At 36.7% G+C, this 27,173-nt stretch overlaps 1 protein-coding gene across 2 annotated transcripts in view; it reads right to left on the bottom strand.

Annotated features, from left to right (window-relative positions):
• SLIT3 (slit guidance ligand 3) overlaps positions 1 to 27,173 on the bottom strand; it is a 405,171-nt gene that overhangs the window by 188,464 nt on the left and 189,534 nt on the right. For both annotated transcript variants that reach the window (XM_053376507.1, XM_053376506.1), the window contains exon 5: positions 15,450 to 15,521. In XM_053376507.1, coding sequence (XP_053232482.1) covers positions 15,450 to 15,521 — 72 coding nt within the window. The remainder of the gene's footprint in view (positions 1 to 15,449; positions 15,522 to 27,173) is intronic.

Here is a 27,173-nt window from a genome sequence, read left to right on the forward strand (position 1 = left end):
TGAAGAAATTTTAAATTGCAGCAATTACATATTTACAGACTGCATATTCTACACATTATTAAAATTAAAGTTAATTACTTCCCTGAAATCTAAACAAAATTCAAACAAAATTCAAGGGGAGAGCTATGGCTTAGAGGTAAAGCACATGCTTTGTAAATAAAATATCCCAGTTTCAGTGTGTCGCTTGATTAGGGGAGACCCCTGCTGAGAGAAAACAATACTGTGAGTGTAAACAATACTGAGCTAGATGAACCAATCATCTGACTCGGTATAAGGCAGATTCCTATGAACCATAGTACTAAAGAAATAATAATTTGAATTTTGATTCTGCCATGTACTCACTAGATGGCTTTAGGCAGGAAGCTTTCTCTGACACTTTCCGACAACTATAACATGGTAATAATACTACTAACCTATCTTAAAGAGGGTTTTTTTGTAATGCTTACAGCAATAAAATATATGTTAAATGCACTAAGCATTCTAAGAAATTGATAAATGCCAAATATAAATTGTATTAATGAAATAAATGTTATAAAATGAGTACTGTAGGTATCACAAAAGTTTCCACCTCCTTCCTAGTTTGGGAAGGATCACTTGACACTCACCTACATTTACCAGAACTATGCCTTAGCTGCAGGCTACTGCAAAGATCTAACAGGCTCTTACCAACTTTGCAAGAATGCCTGCACGCACACATATGTGCATGTATGTGCACACTCACATTTATTTTAATTTGTATGGCTTGAAAACTTGCTGTTTCTTTAGACTGAGAATGGCCTTGAGTTATATTGGAAGTAAATATTATGAAAAATACAGATCCGAATTTAATGATCATATTAAAATCTTAAATCTCCCTCATTCCCTTCCCCACTTTTCAGTTTCAGGATTTTTACAACATCCTTGTTTCATTTTGCTCAATTGCTGATGTAATGAACACTGCATACCAAACACATAAAAGACCATCTCCATAGCAATTGGTGAAGGTTTTATTGGTTTCCCTAGTTACTCTTGACTGATAACCATCTGTTGTTCTCCACTGCCCAGTGGGGAAGAGTAAATATGAGAAGGGAGGGGAAGTAGTCATTAGGGCCTTTCTCAAAGAGATGTTAAGTGTCCCAACCACGTTTCAGCCTTTAATAGCAAATCCTGCAACTTATACATCTCATACTATGTCTCACTCTTCTCCCATTTGTTGTTTTCTCAACTGTCAAATTCTAAGCGCATCAAGAGCTTACAGATTTTTGCTTAAGGAACTGCAAAGCACCATGTACTTCAATGGTGCTGTATATAATGACAATATTACAATATCTAGGTTAAGATCCAAACCACTTGAAAAGGGGGGTTAATTTGACATTGTTCAATCTGAAATTCCTTTTCATATGCTGTGTGGAATTTTCTACTCTAAAAAATCATTAAACAATCCTCTCAGAACCAAAACTGTGAATGTTCAACTTTGTATCAGATATTGGATCTTGACTTCTAAAAATAATAATTTAAATTGGAAGAAGATGGCTGCTTGGGAAGAGGAGAATTGACTTTTGAAGCCATTAATTAAACTACAGGACAGTCTGATCTGATTTTATCGCTTGTATAGGCATATTTAATAATTCGGATTTGCTCCCACTAGATAAATGCTGCCACAGTTATACACTGGCTCCTAAAAGAAGCATTCCTCTTGAGAACTCAGCTTCTGATTTGTTTCAGTAACTAAGAAAACAATATTTAAAAAATGATCCTATTGACCAAATGAAGACCAAATCTTTTGGGTTAACCTGGGTTAGCCTGCTTGAATTCCAACAGTGGGATTCAACTAACGATTCCCATTAGCAGAAGCCCTCTGCACTGGTTTCTGCTTGTATAACAGTTCTTCCCTCACTCTATTGAAATTGGCTTGGGAGGCCAGAACAGTGCACAGGGTAAGGAGAAGAGGGATTGTTCCATTCGGCAAACTGAAATGCTTGCCCTGACAGCCTTAGTGTGATGTTGAATTCCTCCCCATTTGTTTGTAATGCAGTAACACTCTTGGAGCACTGAGACAAGAGAATGAAGTTTGGTACAAACATTCAAGGCAAAATTTCAATTTAAAACCCCAGCTCAACTCCCTCATAATATTTTCAAAGTGAGAACATGTGTGTGTGTGTGTGTGCATCCGTGTAGGTCAAACATTGGTTAAAACATGAAGCATAGAATTTTATTCTGAAAATTGCACCCCACAGTTTTAAAGCTGAAGAAAATTACTGCATTATCCCTCTTGGCTTGAATATAGTGCAGTATGTCTACTGGATAACACTGAAATGATTGCTGGTGTAGACTTTCAAGATAACTTTCTTCGTTTCAAATATGAACCTCAATTCATTTTCAAGGGATGCAGGAAACATGAAATGCACAATTTAGTGTGAGAACATACTTGAAGATTGAGACAAACGAATTAAAGTTGGCAGACACATTCAAGACACTTTTCTACATTTCAAAATTTTCGACATTTTCTACACTGCACCCTTTTCCAAAGAAGGATATTGCATATGGATTATAATGTGACACTGAAGAAAAACTGTTTGTAAACTTTGATTTTCCTAGTTCATATTCAGGGATGGGAACCTATAGCTCTCCAACTGTGGTTGGATTCCAACGCTCATCAGCCACAAACAGCTTGGCTAATGGTCAGAAAGAAGGGGCGCTGTAGTCCAACAACATTTAGAATGCCACAGTTTTCCTATCCCTGCCATACATTAAGTAACAGAACCTTTCATAATAAAACGGATTGGGATTTTCATAATGTGGATTGGGCTGGGTCAACACTTTCACTTTCAACAGACCTAGTGAAATCAATGACACTTAAATTAGCCATTACTAACTGAAATCTCATAAATTTCAAAGGATTTACTTAAAGTATGACCAAATTTAGATCAAAGCCAGTGCAATTCTACTTAGAATACTCTTAAAAGCACTTTACATCCACTTTAAAAATCTCAATGTACTTTAGAAATCAAAGTTTCTGATGTGAATTGATATTTACTATCCATCAATTCGGAAACCTCTCAAAGCTTCCAAATAAATAATAATGAACTGCATCTCCTCTAACTATTGGAAGAAAACCTAACAGCCTTGTACCTAGCAGAGTGTAACGGGGTGGGTGGGGTGGATATAGGACTTAAGGGTTCTCTACTCAGTTTTTAGCTCCAAACTGATACATGTTTCAAATGATTATCAATTCACATTCAAAAAACACTTTCTGGGCATTTACATTTTGCAGAAGGAAAAAAAGGATTCCTAAGGCTGCAATTCTATACTGTACACATATACCTGAAGTAGCAGCGCATGCAGTGAGACAGAGCGGCAGAGCAGTCCTCCTGACACTGTTGTCACTGAAACTCATTTGGATGGGAATGGGGCAGAGCAGTGGTGAGGATGGAGGTGCACATGTGCGCTGGCAGAGTCAGTCAGATGCTCCTACCATTCTGCTTGTCAGCTTGGCCTTGCCATCACCCTGTCCCATCCTGATAAGCAGCAGTGACAGCACCAAAATGGCTCCGCTGGTGCACTCACACCACATTAAATTTACTGCCAACTTGCTCTTCACCTCCTGGTAAGTAGCAGCAACATGAATGGCGGGGGAGGGGGCAGGTGAGCGGCAGCACCCCACCCACTACTGACTTTAACCCTAATTTCAGATTCCTTCATGTTTCTGCATTTCCCTGGAAGCTGCTGCTATTAACTACAGAGGGAGGAACATGGTGGTATTCTGCACCTAACAGCAGCAATAGAGAGGACAGGATTTTCCATTCAGGAATTAGGGCTATTGAAAGGGATAAAGCCAACCTTTCATAGTGCTCTAACCACAACCCAAACTACTTCCCTCCCACAGCAGCTTTTAGGAAAATAAAAAGACATTGGGAAGTTTGATTATGCATCCCTGCCTCATCAGGATGTCAAATATCCAGTATGCCTTGTACTGAATCAAACCATTGGTCCACCTCACACAGTGCTGCCTCCACTGACTGGCAGCAGCTCTCCAAACAAAGATCTCTTCTGACAGCCCTACCTTGAGATGCCAGGAATTAAATCTGGGGCCTTTTGCACGCAAAGCATGTGAGCTACCGCTGAGCTATGCTATACCCCACCCCTGCCATTGCAGGAAGCATAGGTTTTTAAATGTTTAAAACACAGACATAATACCTGAGCAGTTAAGCTTCCTATTTTTTTCATCCCCTCCATCCCTCCTAAAAATTATTGCTTGAGGGTTTTTTCATTTTTGTTTTAATTTCCGCTAACGGATAGTCAGACATTTGAGATACAGACCACCCACTTTACTTTTTCTTATATAGTCTGCATATATACAAAATGAGTACAACAGGAACACATAAATGTACAAATCCAACATCTCCCAAAAGAAGACTGTAATTTAATCTATTGTTCTGGTTTACACTGTAATAAATTTGTTAGCTTTGAGGATGCCACAAGAGTCTGTTGTTGTTTTTTTAACTAAAATGTAATCTAGCTTTACTAATTGCCACTAGCCCTGCATTTAGAAAGCTAATGTGTCAGAGAAACAGTTCTAGCCTAGACTTCTCCCTGCATACTAGTTTTTCTGAACTGATACAGCTCTCAGGATGGCTGTCCTTTATACTTCTATATATACAGATCAGTTCTAAGTCTAAGAAATATTCTATGGCCGACATCATTAGACTACATGAGTTCATTGCTTATATGCATATGTAGAAAACAATTTCCCAACCATTTTGCCCCACCTTTATCAATTATGTCACAGAGCTATATTCCTAAAATCGTTTCCACTTTGTCGAAAAAGGGGGTGCTGAGCAGACACAAATATTGCCTGAAAATCCTACTCTCCCACTGAGTTTAAGTGAAGGGGTCACACTGGCATAATTCTGCAGCATCTTGCTGAACAGTATTAATAGCCCTTCACGATTGGTTCAGTCCATGGTTAAATTATATGTGTTCTGCTGTTTTGGCCAACACTACATGTTGACCCTCCCCCCTCCCAACAATCCCCAGAGAACAGAGTAACTCAGTACAAAAGGTTTGCATTAAATGTAATGAAACAAATGACAAAATCAATAAACCAGGAACTATGAGGCTATCATAAAAATGATGTAAACCCAGAGTTCACAATGGTTATAGAGCTATTTAAAATTGTAATTAAAACCAGCACAATTTTTTCCCTAGGATAAAAGCCTCCTTGACAGCCCCAAATATATGCTACAGGAAATCTTCAACAAATATATCCGAAGTTGGCATGAAGTCAGCATAAATTAGTCAAGGATCACCTCTAAGTGTACATTTTTGAGTCAAAGGGATAAAAAATTGAGAATGTTGGATTTTATATGATTTTTGAATCTCACTGCCATCTATTTAGCAAAGCTACACAACATACGGCACAAACCAAATTAATTTAGTTAAATGTTCCAATCAAGTGCTTGACAAGGAGATTTTGTTTAATATCAATGGCAATAAATTTTGCTAAAGGTCAGTTTTAACCTCATGTATTTATCTATCCTTACTATTCAACCTTTGACTTCTTTTGCTGCCCAGTTTTGGTGTAACTGAATGAAACATTAAACACAGTCATGCAACGTTTAGTCATATGAATTATACTTAGTTGTGGAAACTATTCCTCTGAGCTAAAGTGACATTTTTCAGGCACCATTCCATTATAAACATTTGACTCCAACATCAAACAAGGAAGGTAAAGAATGTTCCATTCAAGGTCATAGTTGAGCAGGTTAACATAACTGATGACAACAACTCAACAATAGCCAATGACCTTACAAAACCTCCTCTTCCCATTCTCCAAGTATAAAACTGAGGTCAATACAGTTGCACTTAGGACACAAAGGAAAGCTGAGTATCAGTCCTGAGCACAAAAAGCTCTGATCATAGGTCTGCTAAAAAGAGAAACGTACCAAAATGTGTATATAACTCTATAGTAAACATTTCCACAATTAGAATAAGTAACAGCAAAATCTGTTGAAGATAATACTGTCGGCATACATAAGAAAGTTTCTTTAAACATAGGACATACTTGGATGAAATTGCTTAATTACACAAGCAATGTCAAATATAGCATGAAAAGAATTAAAATATACAGTGCAATCCTGTGAATGCCTACTCAGAAGCAAGGCCCACTGAGTTCAATTGGATTAACACATAGGTAAATAACACAGAGATTAACACACAGTCTAAATAAGATTTTAAATTGTGACTGCTCCAATTATTTAGATTTGCTACTGATAAAATTTCATCTCTAATCTATACATGTTAGGGTGTCCTACTCTATAGAGGGCAGTCCTCTATTTGACTGTTTTCACTTTTTGAAAGTATGTTTGATCCAAGTCTGCTTTAAAGAACCAGAAGGAAGGATCATCAATACTTAGCAGCTGGACAGCAGAGGCCACCTATGGTGAGATGTTTCTATTTAAACTATAGCAACAACTTCTAAATTTGGATCCATGCATAAAAATTAATATGCACAAAGGTTATGCATATCATCTATGCCATTTCCCCCTTTTCTTGGTGATGCATCTGTTCTTCTTTGGTGATGTGTAAATGGCAATCCTAATTATTTGTAGCTTTATTTTAATATCTTCAAAGTTATCATTTAACCCTTTATTGACCTGGTGTTTTGCTGGGATAAGAGTGACTGGGCAAAGACTAAGGCCAGTGCTGGAGTGGGGCAGGGTGACAAGTCTGGCTTTTAAGTGAATTGTTGCTGAAAGATCGACCCTGACTAGCAAAGCCTACACCCAGAAACAGAAAAGGAATGCAAATGTTTCTTCTGCCCAACATTCCAAAGCAATCTTTTAAGCATACTTCCATAGATTTCACTGACTGCACCCAGCTGCATAACTTTAATTGCAGGAAAGTGTTCCAGATGCAGAGGCCAGAATTCTAGCCACTTTTTGTACCAGGCACTGGAATCTAAGTCTGGATGGAAATCAAATTACATTCTCGGTTATTTAGTTTGCAAATTAGAATATATTCTTCTTCACGGACTATATTCATTAGAATGCATTTTTATGTCTCCTGCTGGATATATTCATTAGAATATAGTCTTCCTCATGGTGATCCAACCTGTACCCTATCCTAGTTACTGCAATTAAGCCAAGTGGAATTGTTTTCACTTGGGGAATTATCTCCTCAGATTGCCACCATTAAGTACATATACAATGGGCAGGGCGCAATCTATGTGTCAATTAGTTTCCCATGCATTTCTTCCTATAAGAGCTCATATGCAGAAAGGGCAAAGGTCACAAAATCTGGAACCAATATGAGCCAAACTGTAGCTATGGGTCATGTCTGAATCAGGCTGGATCTTCGTCAAGCAGCTATATTGCCTTTGTTAACAGATGAAGCCAAATCAGTGTCAGATCCATGAAGCAGTGACTGAATTTGAACCAAGGTCCTGAGGTTCTGCAAGTGCTGCAAAGCAGAGTTGCTCTTGGTCCAAACTCTACTAATGCCTTGTCTTGATTCCACTCCTGTGCATAGACAGGCTTGATCATCTCCTTGCTCCCCTTCATTTTCCTCCACCTACCCTTTGCTCTTAGTCTATATGCAACCTTATAATATGCTGCTTCCTGGAAGCAAAAGAAAAAGATGAAGAAAATAGTGGTGTGAAATTGTAAACAATATGCTTTTACTGCAGTTGTATGCATGGAGACTTTATTACAGTGAGGCATGGGAACTAAAGGGTTGGAGCAAAGGTTTTACAGAAAAGTAGAAGATATTTGGAAGAAGTGACATCACACAAGTGTTTTAAAAAGTATATTCAAGTATAAGGGGAAGAAAGGGGTGGAGTCATTTGAGGGAGCAGGAGAAGGCTGAGGGTAATAGAACTGGATGAATGATGGTCATGGGCAGGGATGTACTGGGATAAAATAGCAGGGAAATAAACAGAGAAAGGCAGTGGTGACCTTTCTGCTGAATTGAGGAACATGTGGTCACACTGATGAGAGTGCTGAATGATCCTGGCAGCAGAATGCTGGATGGAAGCAAGGGAGAAGAGGTGATATAAAGGAAGAGCAGAGAGGAGAATATTGTAGTGGTCAAGGTGAGGGATGACCAGGGTGACAAAGATAAAGCACCATATTTCTGCAGTGCTGCAAAAGGAGAAGCCATAGTCTTGGAAACGGAAGAAGAAGAAGAAGAAGAAGAAGAAGAAGAAGAAGAAGAAGCAGCAGCAGCAGCAGCAGAAGCAGCAGCAGCAGCAGCAGCTTTATACCTGTACAACAAGTTATTGAAATACTTTATTGTCACTTGTACAACTTGTATACAGTGAGATTACACGAGCAGCCCTCACTCAGCTCTCTTAGTCTTAATTCCCCTCGTTTACTGACGCACACCCACCAAACCCGAAAGTCAGTTGCCCTGTTGTTATCTTTTCATTCAGCAGCCTAACAGCCCACGGATAGAAGCTGTTCTTTACCCTGTTGGTGCGACTAATCATGCTTCTATATCTTCTGCCTGAGGGCACAAGATCAAGAAAGTGCCGGCCAGGGTGTGAATCATCCCTGAGAATTTTCCTCACTCTCCTGAGGCAACATTCTTCTGCTATTTCATCCAGTAGATTCACGGGACAGCCTATAATATCTTGTGCTGTATTCACCATCCTCTGTAGGCACTTCCTATTAGATGATGTCCAACCACCGTACCACACCATGATGCAGTATGAAAGGACACTTTCTATTGTTAACCTATAGAAGGAGATCATCAAATGTTGATTGACATCGTTCTTCCGCAATACTGTGAGGAGATGGAGTCTCTGTTGGTGACATTTTCAGTGGATATGAGGCAAAATGGGGTTGGGAGAAAATATGATAATTTTAGGGTCTGACATGTTGATTTTGTGAACAGTGAAGCATTACACTGGAAATATCCAACCAAGTCATTTGGAAAGTTTGGACAAAAAGAGGGGGGAAATACTCAGTAGAGAGGTAGAACTGGATGACATCTATGTATAGATTGTCTGGAAAGTCATGGGATTTGATGAGGTCACTGAGGGATAACATGTAGACAAAGAGCTGCAGAGAGCTGCAGAAAGCCAATAACAAGTTATTGAAAAATCTCAATAGACAGAGGGAAACCTGTGGAAGATTTCCCTAATAATATAATAATAATAATAATAATAATAATAATAATAATAATAATAATAATAATTAGAAGGGATGCTTGGATGGGTAGGGACTAGGGAGAGAACCAAATGAGGACAAAATCATGGAGACATATCATAAAGAAAGTAAAGCAATATAAAATGATCCATTGTGTTGAAGCAACCCAAAGAGGTCAAGGAGCGTGCTCAGATTTTGCTCTTAAATTATCTTATTTGATTATCGGAAGGGGAGTTTCAGTGACCTGCAGAAGATGGAAGCCAGACTGGAGGGAGTCAAGAGCAGAAATAGAAAAGACCAAGTTGAAACAGAAGGAGCAAGGCAGAAGAGGCCAACAACCACATGAGTATGTCTGGGAGTGCCTAAGATACTGTAGACATATCTGTAATTCCAACTCAAGGTTAGGTGCATTTTTATGTCTCCTGCTGGATACCCAGAACCAGGTGTCACAGTTTGGAGTGACAGCTTCAGCAGTTCTAAGGTGAAGTTCCAATGGTACCCTTGAAGCTCTGGGCAGGGTTCAGGCTGGAGACTCCATAAAATCAGAGCTCAAATGACATTTCAGCATTTTCAGAGTGAATCTTCAATATGAACTACAGCTCTTTCTCAGTATGCCTCTTCATTTAAAAGGACCCAGCCTGTTGAATCTGATGGAGCAGTGGACAAGGGCTGTGGTTTCACCATGGCTTCTGAGTTGGAGGCCAAAGACAATACAACTTCCTTGGACTGGAGAGGCATTGACACAACAGGCTCCACTAGAACCAGTGCCTCTGATTCAGTATGTACATCTGTGGCTGGCCTAGAGGGCAATTTCCTCTCTCTGACTTCATTGCCTGAAGAAGTGGAGTCTGAGCCCATGGTTACAACTGCCATGCTTTTTATAACCTATTTGTAACTGCTCAAATTTCTGTAGCCTCTCTTTCTGTGAGTAGTTTTGTGTTATCTCCAGCTGCTTCTCCAAGGTTTCCTGCCCCATATGCTGCTGCTGTAAACCACTGACAAGGTTACTCTGTCAATGGAAGAATATAGCTTCCTGGCCACTGGAGCGAAGATTGCCCTTTTTAAAAAGCTTTCTTGTTAGGGGTGTTACGGCATCCAAGCAGTTTATGATCAAATTCCTGAAATTTTTACTGCACGTGCTGAGAACAGGGATGTTTCACTTCCAACAAAGATTTTCAGATGCAGCAGCAAGAAAGTATCAGAAAAGGTAGTCTCAGTGTACATATTATCTCTGTTCTGGGTTTACTGTGGTTTGAATCTTGGCCTTGCAGATGCATTGTTTAAAACCACAGTATCATCATCCTTTGTGCTTCTTCTGATTAGATGTTTCACAATTCCAGAAATTGTGAACAGGAATCAAATGGGGGTAAGATTTGGAGAGCGAGCGAGCAAGAGGGCTCCATAATGCTGGAAACAAGCAGCAGAAGGCCAAGAAAGCAACTTTTCTTATCCCAAGAAGCTTAAAGCAGTTTACAAAAGATTCTTGTAAGAAAAGTGTTTTAAAGTCAAGTATGAGGTGAGAGACAACTGAATGTCCCAGCTTGAAGTGTCTCCCACTGGTAGGTATAAACAGGGTCTCTGAGAGGAATTATCAGGGGGTACAAAGTTTCTTTTGTGCTCCTTCCATTCTCAATTAGTCATTCTGTTTCTCCCCACTATAGGTTTATGCCATGAGGTGCAGCCTATAAAATCAAAAGGGATATGGAAGACAAGAGGGGTTGAGTGGAGCGTTCTGTTGATTTCCTGCATTTTAAGGCCTTATGCTCTCATACTCCTTCCATGATAAATATAAATAAATATAAATAAATTAAAAGAGGATCAGAGATAAGAAAGAACATTTGATTTGAACATCTTTGTTTATGCTACAATACAGAAGGAGAAAGAATTCACATTGGGACATCCTTTTATATTGCAATGCAGATCAGATCATCAGGACACATTAATATTAGTATAAAAAGGTAGATAAACTTACTATTTATTTTTTAAAAAGAGCTTTACTGACCTTTTGTGTAGCATTTGGAAACGGATAAGCAAGTCTGTACTCGGTTAACAAGTTCAACAGATCTAATGGCTTTAACTGTACATTTACAAAATTAGCTTTATGTACTGAGGGTGAATGTTGCATTTCTTTTCCAAAATTATCACCACCAAGGTCAGCAGGATATTGCTATGATAAAGATAAAGCTTTTCTCTCCACATCACTTTCAGATACGGAAAGATAGTTCCACAAGAAATCAGATATTTCTGCCAACTGCTTAACGGCATTGAAGTGGACACTTAATCCTGTTACAACATTGTCTACCAAAATGTGAAGAACACACTTATGAAGTATCATCTGTGTCATTCATTTCTTCCAAGTTAGCCTCTGTCAGGTGTCATGCAGCCATGACCTCTTGACCTTAATTCCATCACATCTACGGGAGAGTTTTATTTCTATATTTTGGTTTGACACATCCAAATTGGCTTCATTCCACATTCATTTCCAGTTGTTTTGAAGTTTTGTTTGTGATTGCTACTTCAACATCCAGTGTGGTATCCCTAGCTTGGATGACCCTGTTGCAAATATCTATGCCAGCTAATATTTTGTACCACATGACTAACATAACACAGACAAAAGATATCGCATAAAATAAAACACCATGGACTTCATTTCTTGTTTTGGCTGCCAAATTTAGTTCTAGGAGGTCTTTCAGTGCTAATTTAATGTCAGGCAAGTGAGCTGTAAAAGTCTTTACACATTCAACACTATATGCCCATCCTGTTTCAGACATACCATGAAGAGAACCAATACAGTTTTGTAGTAATTCCCACCACTTAGGGCTGCAACTGAACAGATGGGAAACAGTTTGAATTGTTCTGGGAAAGGTTATTGCTTCAAGTATGCATTCAGCAGCCGCACTTCCACATAAGTTGAGTGTGTGACAACTGCAAGGTAAAAAAACGGCTGTCGAATGTTGTTCTTATATTTTTGCAGGTGCACTGTTGTGTTTTTCCAGCCATACATATTTGTATTATTATTATTATTATTATTATTATTATTATTATTATTAATACCCCACCCATCTGGCTGGGTTTCCTCAGCCATTATTATAGGCATGAGCTCTTACAATCATTGAAAGGAATAGCATGTGCTTTCAGTGTATCAATTTGCAAATTTAAAAAATCTTTATTGAATCACAACCCTTGATTCTTTTAAAAGTACTTATCTCAAAATAAATGTTGCTTGTTCAATATGGGAAGAATCTGGTGTTGATGTCAACTACCAGATAACAGGTGCCTTTCTAGTTCTCACCAAGCTAGGTAACATTCTCTGTGACTATTGCCTTTCTCATGTTTTGGGGTCATGTGGGGAAGTTTCTACCACTTAGAATGCCAGGTTTCAGTAGATCCCAGTGCAGACACAGAAGTGTTAGTCTCTTGACTGTCTTGTGCCAAAATAATTGATATAGAAAGTAATATAAAGCTTGTTTCTGTTGACTCCAGACAAGCCACTCTCTTATATGTAGCTCTCCATTAGCGCTATGAAACTTCAGTTTGCTTTCTGGGAAAACTTCATTGCAGTAACAGGAAGTACCCTTAAAACTGTTGGGGGGGGGACCATATGTCTCACCCTTGAAAGACTAACCAGAGTATCCCAATAGCTGCCTGCTGCCCCAAGATTCCCAAGCATTGCAATTAAAGGCTGAAAAATCGTAGAGTTTGAAGGGATCCCAAGGGTCATCTAGTCCACCCTCTTGCAATACAGGAATCCTCAGTTGAAGCATCCATGACAGATGGCCATCCAATCTCTGCTTAAAAACCTCCAAGGAAGGAGAATCCACAACCTCCCAAGGGAGTCCATTTCAATGTCGAACAACTCTTACTGTCAGAAAGTTCTTTCTGGTGTTTTGTTGGAATCTCCTTTTTTGTAACTAGAAGGCATTGGCTCAGGTCCTACCTTTCAGAGCAGGAGAAAACAAGTTTACTCCATCTTCCATGTGACGGCCCTTAAGATAATTGAAGATGGCTATAATGTCTCCTCTTTTCGAGGCTAAACATACTCAGCTCCTTCAAACATTAAATTATTAGTTTGCAAAACTGTTACTTTGATTGTTTTATGTTCCAGAATATGCTTTTGAGACTAACATTAGAGGCCTGAAAACCTCTTTACACTGTAAGTGGATGAAGAAATTAAAAGTAAAAGATTGCAGTAAAATCTTATTTAGAAGATTGCTTTATGCAGAGGAGGAGTCATCCTCAGACCAACATGAGGAACATGTATTTCAATCAATCATAGTTTTTAATGATGTAATTATGAAATAGGTGCTTTTAGTATTCATAATTAGGTGTTGAACAGATGGTGAAGGATGAGATTAATCCATTCATTAAATTAACTTATGCTAGAAGTAATTTTTCTTATAGGAAGTTTCAACTTGGTGACATAATTTTAATAGTATAGTAATAGGCCTAGCGATTGAATTGCTGTGAAAGTTAAAGTGACAGGCAAAGGGTTATTTCCTGAATTCATTAAGATCTACAACTGATTTAATACCACTAGAAGGAGTAACAGGCTTCTTTAACCTACAGTATTGCTTAAAACTAGGCAACGTATATGAGGTGACATATGTGACTTCTTTTAAAGCTTCCAGAAATCTGTCCTATGTTTCCATAAAGCACAGTTTTATTGTATATTGGAATCTGTGAACGATCTCCTCCCATAAATACCTGAGTGAGAACTCTACAGCACTTCAGCGACCCAGCTGCAGTAACTTGGCAGAAGAGAAAGGGCACCCATTTGTGGCACCCAGAATGTACAATTGGCTCCTGAGGCAGGTACGCCTAACCCCATCTCTGACTGTCTTTCAGTGGATAGTGAAGACAATTTTATTCCATCATGCATTTAGATAAATACTAACTTGTTCACAATGCTTTCACTACTGCTATTATAACAATTTGCTGTTTGTTTTAATTGTAGTTACATTGGTCTTTTTTCTAAATTGTGAACTGACTTTAACAGAGATAAGCTGTCGTTATTAATAATGAATACTATAATGCTCAAGGAATGTCAACATCATAATACACTAATTTATTCTGGGGAATTTCAAAAATTATTAAAGTATATTTGCAGTCTATAGTACGTTAAGAAATGTTTTCACAAATTGGTATCTGGCACTAGATTTATTTTTAGCAACACATATATAAAAGCTAAGTAGTATAGTGAAGACAGGAGTGCCTGGCGTGCTTTGGTCCATGGAGTCACAAAGAGTTGGACACGACTAAACGACTAAACAACAACAAGTAGTATAGTTGAAAAATGCACTATTTTGGAACAAATAATCCCTGCTCTGAGTTATTTTTTAAAAAATGAAAGGCATATTATAGATATAAAAAGAAATGCCCTCCAGTTTAAATTTGTGAATATATTAAAACTAAAAATACAGAGAGAAGATTAGCATGTAATTTAACATCAGGCACACAGAACATTTAAGAGATGGAATAATAAAAAGAATCAACACTAGAATTACCTGTATACATCATAGTAAACCAGTTAAGAGTTGGAATGGAACTTTCCAGTTGACAATTTAGCTGTTTGCAAGGTGTTAGACAAGTCACTCTAGCTCAGCAACAATTGTCTTTTGAAAAATGTGGAAAGTAATATTTGCCTACTTTTATGGGGCTATTGTAAAAACTACTAAAATAAAGTATTTGAATCATTTTGCAAATTTAGAAAACAAGATACAAAATACTATTACAGCTATTACTACTTGAACAGAGGAGGGCAGCATACAGTTCACTAGGCTGAATTTGCAGTTCAGAGCACTTCTGCACTTATGGAATTATGAGTCAACTACATTATTCACTTATACCATCAAGTGATGTGATGTTCCACTAACAGTACAATCTTATATATTTCTATTCCGAAGTAAGTCCTATTGAGTTCCATGGGACTTACTACCAGGTAAGTGAGTGTAGTACTGCAGCCCTGTAGCCACAGGATGAGCTAGCCCAAGACATCATAGTACCTCAGGTGGAAAATCCTAAAGGTTTCATTAAAATACTATATGTTCCAATTACAATAAACATATAATATTAAGCTAAACAAATTATCAGTCTGCTCCCTTTGATGAAACATCTGCTGTCTCAGGCAATTGACCTGTGAAAGACAATGGAATCTTCGAAGAGTGTGCTTATGTTTAATGCAAATGTGAGAGCATGGAAGTGGACCAGTGATTTCTAGGCATGGAAACCATTTCCATGTATGCCTCTGGTCCTCAAATACGTAAGAGCAGTAGCATATAATAATTCATATTCAGCCCAAGTTCTATTGTAGATGTGACTTACAAATTCTTCACATCAGTAATGCCTCGAAAAGCCTTTCTTGGGATGCCTTGAATCTGGTTTTCACTTAAATCCCTAAAGAAAAGAAAATACACACTTATTAGGGACAAATAAACAAAAAACACACAATGACAGAGAGAAATGCTCACAGCTGTAGACAACTTAGAGATGGATAGAAACAGTTGCACATTTACTGTATTTCAGCAGGTTAAGTGTTGAAGTGATTTCTGGGAAGGCTTTAACATTTCCATGAACTGTGGATACTGTATATGGCTATTATGGGATGACATAGCTAATGCTATGCGTTTGGATTAAATATTATACAAAATTTACCCTCACAGATGTTAAAAGCATTTTTTTTCAAATTTGTCTGTTCCTTTACAACCCTTTTTTATTATTACAGATTAACGTTAACAAGGATGTGAACTGTAGGGAGAACACACCTGGGATAGCATAGAAATACAACAAACACAACAGATAAAGTAATGTGTAGTGCAATCCTATAGATGTTTACTCTGAAGCAAGCCGTACTGAGTTCAATTAGATTTGCTCCTCGGTATATGTACATAGGACTTACTAAAAGAGCGTACTAGCCTTACAGAACAAATCTCTCAGTAACCCCTAGTCTCACTGCTCTTTGAGATACAATGAGTACAGAACAAAGTGGGAGCAAAGTGATTAAAACTGTTTCAATAAATACAAATTAAGAGTCTTAGGAATTTCAGTATGTTCCAAGAAGAAAGAGAAAAGTATTAAGCATGAGAAAAGTAAATATCATGGAATTGTGGAGTTGGAAGGGACCCTGAGGGACATCTACTCCAACCCCCTGCAATACGGGAATCTCAACTGAAGCATTCCAAGACTGATGGCCAACCAACCTCTACTTAAAAACCTCCAAGGAAGGAGAGCCCACCACTTCTTGTGGGGGTATGTTCTACGAATGAAAAGCTCTTACTGTCAGAAAGTTATTTCTGATGTTTGGTTGGAATCTACTTTCTTGTAACTTGAATCCATTTGTACATACATAAACTGTAGTTCATAAAAAGAACAAAACAGTTACCCAAGAGCATTGCAAACTTAAGCAAATTGCTCTTATTAACATCCAAAGGAAACCTTTGTTTTTAATAAAATAATTGGACAGCCTCTGGCTAATTAAACAATCTATGGCCTTTTAAACTTGGAGTATTATTGTTTTGTTTGTTATTATGTTATGCATTTTGTGCTTTTATATTGTACACTGGCCTGTGATCTTCAGATGAAGGGTGGTATAGAAAAATAAAAATTAAAAAATGGGATAGAGCATGGACTTTAAGGACACTAATACCCGACCAAGCTTAGTAAACCGTTTTTTTAAGGGATGTACAAATTGTTCATGCTAAAGCCAGACTGCTCAACTGGGTAGTATTCATTATAATGCACCCCATGCAATCCCCCGCCCACCTTTAAAGTAAATGCTGCATTGTAAGGTGAACCTCTATCAAATTGATTTTATTGAAAAACAAGCATTGTGACTCTGAATGAGAGCACCACACAGAAAACCCACACTGACATCTTAGGTCAAGCTGTGTCACCCAGGGCTTTCTTCTGTTTTCCATCAGGATGATGGTCCATTCGACCCCCACCCTAAATGTCTTTGTCAGACTAATTCAATTTATGCTAGTCATCTAGTCTACACCAATTCCTCTTGGTAGCAAAATTGTTCTCTCAGACAGACACACAAATGGCCATGCAGAATACTATATTGTTTTCTAAAAGACATGTTTCACTTTCCAAAATTATTCAACAGTGACTAGGAAGGTATCTTCCTCTTCCATTCTTTCCCTTCTCTTCATCAGTGCTTAATACCAAAATAATAAATGCTTTGCGGCAGATCTTTATTCTGTGTTACAAAGGGAAATGTGGGGTGTGATAAGTCAATTTTTAAAGACAAACGTACAGTACTATGGTATGATACATACTACTTAGAGAGAAAGCAACTGGTTTAAAATATAAACATCAATTGAGAGTTACCAATGATAACAAAATGAGATAAATGAAGCAAGCATTCACCCTAAGCAGAACACAAGAAAATCAAATTTGTCCTTGAAAAATGTGCATTTTATATTACTGCAAGCAGAGTGAAAAGGTAGCAAACTTGTGATTTAAAGCAATGTTTCTAGTATTCTAGCATACCAAGATAATTTATATTATTGATGTCTCTTTTATCCCTCTACTCTGTCTTTTCTACAGCTATCCAAGAACGCAAGAGATTGCAGGAAATTAATCTCGCTCAGGAAAAAAAAATCTGCTTGTAACTTACATTCACTTTATCTTCTACTGAGGTACTATTCTCTGGCTAACAGGGCACCCTCTACAAATCTCCAGGATTGTGTGCCGATTTCATAAATAAATCTCATAGTCTGACAACCTGACATTGTCAAGGTGTTGTTGCAGCAATGTAGAGGTTTCAGCTGCAAGCTGCATTTATGTAGCTGCCCATTCACTATTACAAGTATGCACTCTTGTGTATGTTTTGAAGTTTTTGATCTTGTGTTTGATACCAGCATTCCAAATCACTCTTAAAGACTTTCTAGGACCAAATCAGCTGCCATCAGATTCACCCAACGCACAAAAGTATCTTTAGCCATATTAACAGCTTTCCGTTTTCTGAAACATGCCGTCAGTTTCTTAAATATTTTTTCTTAAGGCCACTAAGGAAGCAGTATCCAACCACAATATATAGCTATTTGTTCAACTGTTCAACATTTGTGATACTATTACTATTTCAATTTATAATCCTAATACACATTAGGATGAGAATGTCCTTTAAAGAAATTGAGGGATTTTCTGTGGAGGTGTTAAATGTTAATCTGTAAAAAATCTTAGAATACTGATAAGGGGTAATATAAAGGCCAAGGATAAAGCTTCAGTCCAGCTATTTCATTCTTTTATTTCTTTACAGAGAGATAGAACTTATCCAACATCCATGCACAAGACTGAGATTTGATATCAGTAAAACAAACAGCAGGGTTATCATATTAGGTATGAATAGTCTTCACACTGATTAGCTACAAAATCAGTGCTAGAAGCGCTAAAATAAATGCCTGCTTTTCTAATTTCAAAAAAGAGTGGCTATTATTGCTTTGCACCAGTACACACTGGGCACAATCCTTCAGTATAATTAGCCGATGAAGAAAATATTTACCGGTAAGTTTGTATTAAGAATGTAACATATTGGAGGCAGAGCAATATGATCAACAACTTTGACATATACACCCACTCCAGCCCTTCCACCATCCTTTCATTTGTTGAACACCAAGACTGAGGAATTCGGGAAAGTTTAAAATATGTTGTGATATTACTTGGTCATAAGAGAAGTATCATATTTCAGTTTAGTTCCTAAATTTATTTTTGTTTTTTAAAATATCTATATTTCCCCCAGCAGAAACAGCAATTAAGGCGCACAGGTAATTAGATGCTGCTTTTGCATACAACACTAACAGCAGGTTGTATACAACAGTGCCTTTCCATTCATGGAATGCTCTTTGATTCATTGGAGGCATCTATGAATGGAAGGGAGACCATTTTTGCCACAGCCCTGTACGCAGCCTCCCTTTTGCTGCAAATAATTTGGGCACTCTCCAGAACTGTGTGGGATTGCTGGGATGGGGGGAACAGAAAGACCAAACTTGCAAAATACCCTCCCTTCTCTTCTGCTTACAGAAGCCTGGATGAAAGAGCCTTCTGTGAATGGAATTCTAGTATTGGACACAATCCAGCAATACTAACATTCCCTTGGGGCCTGAATAGAAAGAACATCAATGAAACAGATCCCAGCCAATGCAAGACTTACTTACAGGATTATAACTTGGCACATGTGACTTCTGAACAATAAAATCCTCAGCCTTGTTACAGTCATATGTATATCTACCAACAGGAGATACAGTAAATTGACCGAAACTAGCTCTGCTGGGAACTACTCCACTTTAAAAATTACATTAATTTTTTTAAAAAAATAATAATCAGGAGGTTATCTGAACTGAAGAAGTCTTATAAAGTTAACGAAAATGTTGATAATAATAATGCAACATTGTGATCAAGTAATTTTAAAACATTATAAAATAAAATGTCCTTGAACTTTTTGAAGTTATTCCCATTATGCAAACATCCTTCTACCCCTCCCCCAATACTGTCTATGATACACCTTGTCAGCTTCTCTGTAGTGTTAACTTGGCAGGCAACTCTTACACAGTGCAAAAAACAAATTACCAAACATGACTACTTATCTTACCACTGTGAAGTTTGTGTATAACCTTAATTAATATACTGAAATGCTCCCATTCCATAGGTATGACTCTATTTTCAAGCCCATTTTATTTTGCTTGGAAGAAATGCGTAAACAGCTTGTATACCAGAAGCATTCGCGATGTCACAAATATGACCCAAGCATGAGATAGAACTGCTCTTTTGCTTTGTTTAATTGCAGTCTCCAACAATAAACATTAACACAACCTTTAAACACATTAATAGCAAGACAAAATGATTTCCCCCAACTCACCATACAGTTATCAACATCTATAGCCTTTTTGTCCACCACCTTGGTCTCTGTAAGTACTAGTAGCACTAACTTTGCAACAATAGTGACTGTGCAAAGCAACCACTAAAATAGGATATAATTATTTATGACATCTGGTGTCACAATGTCCTGCTTTCGCCCTAAAGAGCATTGATTAAAATATAATGAAATCTCTCACAGGATTGTTATATCTTCTGCATTCAATGTCAACACCTTTCTCTCTTGACATATAACTTTGTGGGAGGGGGAGCAACACATCGAAATACATAGGCAATTATGGTCTATGCAACAGTGGTGAAAAAAACAAATATATACTAAAGAAAATATATATGAAATACCTTACGGATACGTGAAACAAGCCTTGGCCCTACGGCATACCACAAAGATTGTACAGTGTGATTATTATCAGGCTTCTCACTTAATAGCACACAACTAGGCAAAAAAAAATTAAAAAGTATGGGTGTGTTCTTGCTATTTAAAAGCATTAAAGTGTCTTCTGACATTCCAAGGTTTATTCCTGGAGAAGACAAGGGCAGAACTCCGATTAATCAGCAAATGTCTTGGCTCAGCACTCTGTAAGAATATTTATTTACATAATAGCACTCCCAAAAATTAACTGGACTCTCTTCTGAGTTGCCATCAAACATGTTATTGGATTGCAGATTGACAATGTCAGCTCATACAATTAAATTAAGTATAGAAGAGTAGCTGATGGCTGATGGGGTGGGCGGGAGGAGACCACATGGTTAATAGGCTCATATAAAAGTTCACATCTTCCAGTTTTTGTTTACTTACTGCTAGGAACAACGTAAGGGAGAAAAACTGGTCCCAAGACAATTAACTATTATCACATCTGGGGGGGGTTGGAGTGGGGAGGAACTGTAGCTCTACCATAATGTATCTGTCTAAAGTCTATTCTACATGTAAAAGTCTGGAAAAATATCTATTCCAGCTAATGTGTTTGTTTAAAGATAGCACATGCCTGAAATCCTTGATGTATGAAAAGCCAAGTGGTCTGCTGCCAACATTAGAAAGTCTTAAAAATCTAATTGTGGAAGGAATATAGTTTCCAGCAGCCGCTTTAAGTGAGTAGTTCACTTCAGTAAACATTTCTAAGCAAGGTTTTACACTACCACTCTCCCCGCCTGCATTCAAAGGCACTTCATTATGGGAGAACTATCAACACAGACCAAAACAAATACATCAATGGAAAGAAACTTGTCTCAAACTGTTGAAGCAGACAAGAGCTATTATATGTTCTCATTTTTCAGACTACATAGGACTACAGTGTCATAGGTTACAACTAATGTCAGAGCGATACATTTAACTTATTCAGATCATAAAAGAATACATTATCCCAGAGCACTTATCTACTAAAATCTATTAAGGTTTTTAAAAGAAGTAAAGTAATTTTCTGGTGTCCTTTGAAGGAGCATGCACACTTCATGTATCTTGCCAAACTATCGTTACAGAAGCTTACCTATGTTTTGATATGATGTTTAAATTGAAAACCATTGTTTGGAATCATACTGAAAATCAAAATAATAAACAATGGTCTGATGACTGCACAGAACAGGCCTTTTAAGATCAATGCCATGATTTGCAGTATTACTTTTTTGTGCAAATTATATATTAATTTATATTATTTTGATTTGTTATGGCTACTTTTTCATGTACACTTATTTTTTTTTAAAAAAAAGGCATACAGAGCATGACTGAAGGACTGTGCATGGATGTCGTGGAAAGGCTCATGACACTTTAAGCAATAGGTTAGCTCTTGGGAGTCAAATTCACAAACTTACTTAAAGACAACGTGCACATTAAAATTCCCTGCCTTAACTATCATCTCCTACTTCACAAACAGAACTTAAAAGGCATAAATTTTAAATGCCTTAAGTATGCATAAGGATAATTGATTGCATATTCCTTGAAAAAATGCAGACATAAAGAAGAGATTCTAATTTTCTAGCAGAAAAGAGAATCTGATAAGATTCCATTTGTGACCTGGTGCTTAAAGCTATAGTTACATTGCCAATTCAGTACACACTTCAATTTCAGGAACAAGTATTACTGTTTAACGAGGATACTTGCTGTATTATATTATTATTTTTATTTAAATTTCTATACCACCTTTCATCCGAAGACCACAGGGTGGTTAATTTTATTCCATTAGTTTCAATGCATCAAGAGTTCTAGCCTGCTACATGTAGTGCTCTCTGTCGCATGTTCTCTCTCTATCTCCCTGTAACATATCCAGAAAGGATTAAATGCAAATACCTTCTATAAATTATTAGGAATATTGTTGCAGGGAAATGTACTTTAAAACATGATGGTTTGCTATGAAAATTTAATGTGTATGCACAAGATAGAGGCTTCATTTTATAAGAAGTTACTATTTGCAAACAAAAAAAATAACTATATGTCAGCAACTTTGAAATATCTACAAACTAAAACATGTGTCAAATTTGATAGTTAAGTACACATTAATTTTTCAACAGCCTTCACAACATAAATAGAAACAACACATCACACCATTATCAGGTAAATGTTTGTTAAGTTTATTACAGGGCTTATGAGAACTGGGGACAGACCACCAGCATACTGTTTTCCCCAGTGCAACATTTATTTTAATCCTTGTTAGACACCAGGCATCTATACTAAAGTGTTAGAATAAATAGTTAAGAAAGGTGTTAAGGATATAGAACAGAGCAAGGGTATTTCCGAACAAGCTCTCATGCATAATACAGCTTTCTATGCAGTGAACTTCTGCAAAGTCTACACTTAAAAACTGCAAGCATCTTCAAAATGCGAGAATAAAATTTCCAAGCACATAGTTAATGTTCAAATGGCAGAATATATTGATTCTCTGCCCATCTCTGAGTATCTTAAGTTTACCCAGAAGACTATTTGATTTAATTAAGTTGGTGCTTTATTAATATATATATTCCTCTATTGATCATAAGAGAAGCTGACGCATGTTTGAGTCAGGCATACATCAGATCCATTTAATGGACCTCCACTTAGGAGAGTGGTTGGCTATAAACCAAGGTAAATGGGAGCAAGTGCTCCTTTGGGATGGCATGGCTTAGCTGAATCTATAACATTTTTACTGGGGTTTTTTTTTTTCTTTTAAAGTGGAAAGCATATGGAAATTAGATATGAAAATAGTCTCTCCTTGCACGTTTCAATTAAGCATGTCAATACCTTAATTAAATTGCTCAACTTAATGAGATTTATACCAATGAGTGTGTTTTATACTTATAATAGCTTTTTTGGCTGCTGTTCAGGATGTCAAATAAATTGTGAGAACTGGGATTAAAAAGTAGAAATTGACATTCTGAACTAAAGCCAGTAATTCTTCTAAACTCTTTCTCTTCATTCATGTGATTTTGGAGAATTAATGAACCTTGTAATAACTTTGCTTTTTTAAAAAAAACAACACTATTTTATCCAGTTCATCTTTATCATCAGTTTCTCTGCTAAAATAGAATCACTGTTACAAGGTATACTTTAACCTATATAATTAGGCTCATCCCCCTTTATATTGTGCTTCTTTTCCTTTCTGAAGATTTATTTCCTGATGAATAGTAAACTGTACCACTCCCACACCATCATTTAGAACTTACATAAAAAGTATGGGAAAACTTAAGACTTTTTGAACTATATGTTTTATTTTTCAGTCGTCTCAAAATATTTCTCACATCTTTACACTGAGATGGTTTGCACATTACATTAAACTATGGATAACTTTAAACAAAATAAAAATAAAGCATGGTTTAAACGTTTCTAAGATTCTCCTCTCCTGCCGTGGCAGAGAGGAAACAAACCAGAGCCTGGCTTTCTGTTATATATGAACCAGTACTCATGGTTGGTTGCCTTCAAATAAACTGCAACCAGGAAGTCAAGTAATTCAGCCCACTCACCATAAAAATCAGGCAATTAACCTACCTACCTACCTAAGTAATCCCACATATAGTTCTCAGAACCCTCATCCAATGTATTTAATATTTAATGTTTCAATATTTCATATTGATATTTCAACCATGTCCACCCTTTCTTGCCCATCTTTCTAATCCCAGTGCCTTCTTCTTGCTAACATTTTGATCAAAAGTCATTTTTCTCCGAGTGCTCTTCTCTCTATTTTGATGAGCACTATCAAATTTGGCAATCAGCTCTTCACTATCTGTCAACAATATGAAAACGGTTTTATTTTTTAACTAATTGAAAGAAGCAATTGCTTTATACATATTTCACTTATGAATTGCTATCATTCATTATCTTTTTCATTGTGTCTGTTAAAGATGTAAGAGTTTATGAAGAAATGAATTGGGACCGTTATCATCTGCCTTTAAGACTGGAGCAGTGGGGATGTATGTGCGGGGAAATTTATGTGAGACGGTTTTAAGCAGAATTTGTCTAGGTGTTTAATTCCTTAAAAATAACGTGTTAGAAATGTTGCATTGTTTTCTCTTGCAATTTTTTGTTTTAAAATGATAAGCTGCCAGAACCTTATGGGACAAAAAGTTGACTATGCTGACTATGTTTATTTTCAAATCAGGTGGTTGTTCTTGTCCTAAGTACGTGTACACACACACACACACACACACACACACACACACACACTGGCCTCTGTTGGATGAATTCATTCATGTGGACAGGATTATATTCAGGAGGGAAGAAAAATATTAAGTGGAAAAGAGCCAACAGAATCAATCAACAAAATTAAGAAAATCTAGGGGGCTGCGCCAATGTTTCCTCCATGTTTACAATCAACACAACATATGAGAAGTCACACCTCTATGCTGTACTGCTTGGAAGGGTCACAGTTGGCAGCCTGGTCCAATCAAAATGCTAAGAACACAGACACTGTGGGGGAAATGTGTACATTTCCTAGATAGTGCACAGACAGCTTCCATATTTGCGTACAACCTATTTTGACTGCAATTGTTTCAACCATGAATAAAAAACCCCACCATGTTGCATTATTGTTGGTTCTTTCAATTGCTACCTTTACAACTGCTTGGGTTAGGTTTTTACCATAATGGTCAAAATTAGACTGCAATTGTAAAATATTAATCTACTGTCTACTGTTATTATTATCAACTTGAAAAAGCAGTCCATCACAGAAGAAAGCTCTAATCACACAAATTAATTTTTGCTAATTTTGTCGGACCATTAAGTTAATTACTTCAATAAACACCTGACAGCAGCACTAGCCCCTGACAGTGAGCAATGAATGAAATCAGTTTTCTGCATTAGTACATTAATGAAATGATAGTTGAGATATTATAGCAGCACAGAACTGGTCAGGATAAATTTATTTTCAAGTAGAGCAAGCAATCTGAACTATCTCAACCTAAAATGATTTTTACTCAGTCGCTGTTTTCTAAAAATAGCATGCTCATTTCTAGGACAAATAAAAACCCCAATATGAAGAAGAACAAATTTATTCTTATGTATGTCACTCTTAAACAAAACTTTAAGATAATGACTAATTCAGTTAATATTCATTATTCTATTTTTCATCCATGAAGGCTTTTTATGTTTGAGGAGTATCGTAAGGTGGACATTAGGCAGACTATCATTTCAGTGTACATGATAAACCCCTTAAATTTTCTGCTGTTATAAACCATGCAAAAGGGATGCTGTATTCTCAGTGCAAGACCTTTGTTTAGTATGCAAGATTAGAATAAGAAAATATTATAGTTTAATATTTTGATACTTTAAAATTTAATATTGCCAGGATTTTTTAATTAAAAAGTAGTGTTGTTCTCATGGAATTAAGCAAATAAACCATCTAATAACTGTCATATACTACTTAGTTGCATTTCCCCCCACCTATGCAGTCTTCTAATTTATATAATTACACATTAGTGACTACCTAAGAAAAGCTGAAATTGTAGAAAGAGGATTTCAAATTTACTGGAAAAGTTGTTGCATTTAGGATGGCAATATGACATATTTTACATAATAGTTATTCTATCTAATTTTTATTATACATGCAACAGTTGCATATCTGCACAGAATACAGAGAGAATATGAATATGACAAGAAATATGATACCAATTTCATGCACATTTTTAAATTAATACGATATACGATATCTTTATTGTCATTGTCCCATACAGAACAATGAAAATGGAAATCTACATAAAACATTCAAAAACCCCTAAAAAACTCTGAAACCCCATTTTAAAATACAATATACTATAAAATGGGACCTACTTCTGAGTCATTATGTTTAGGAATACACTGTAAATTTCTGTCATACTTTACACTGTATGCTTCTATCTATGTTAATAATCATATCTATATTAACACTAAAAAAACTCCGATGAGCGTATTAATTATAAAATTTGTATACACAAGTAACTGAAGAAGAAATGGTTTCTTAGGGCTTCTTTGGGTTCTCAGTTTGCTACTATAAATAACCAACAGCACAATTCCATGCATGTCAACTCAGAAGTCTCATTTCTTAAAAAGCATTTCAACTGATCCTATGGAACAAAAGCTGATACCAACACTTAACGTATAACATCATTAATTTGGATGTTTACATGGCAGTTTATTTAGTTCCCACATTTCCCCCTAAATGTGAAGTTCTGCATTATATTTGCTCTTTCACACAATATGCCCTTTTAAAATTTAACTCTTTTGTGGGTGTGTTATTGGACTGTTGTTTTTATTCTGATTATGTATTTTGTGGTTTTATATTTTGATTTTATTCTGTGAACCGTCATGAGACCTCCAGGTATAGGCCAGTGTATAAATTAAATCAATCGATCAAGCCACTTTAGGAACAATAGTGGAATATAGTGTGAGTTTAGTGCTCAATTTCGTGTTATTTGCTTCCAGAAATTATCCATTTGCTAATAATATGGAAATAAACCCTAAACTTGCACTATAGTCAATTAAATTCTACTATAATTCTGGAAGTCCCTTTTATGTCATGTGATAAGATATAATGTGAAAATTAACAGGGAAGCATCATGAAAATAGAATAAGCTGCCATGTGCATGCAGGCCAAACATGTAACTACATGTCTACTCAGAAGTAAATCCCACTGAGTTTGATGGGACTTACATCTAGGTCTTATCACAAGCTAAAATGTAGTAAACTTAAGAAGAGATCTGAGCTACAAATGAAGCAAATTTTGACACCATTCTAGGCTA

The sequence above is a fragment of the Podarcis raffonei genome, chromosome 2 (genome assembly GCF_027172205.1).
Source record: "Podarcis raffonei isolate rPodRaf1 chromosome 2, rPodRaf1.pri, whole genome shotgun sequence".
Lineage (NCBI taxonomy): Eukaryota > Metazoa > Chordata > Lepidosauria > Squamata > Lacertidae > Podarcis > Podarcis raffonei.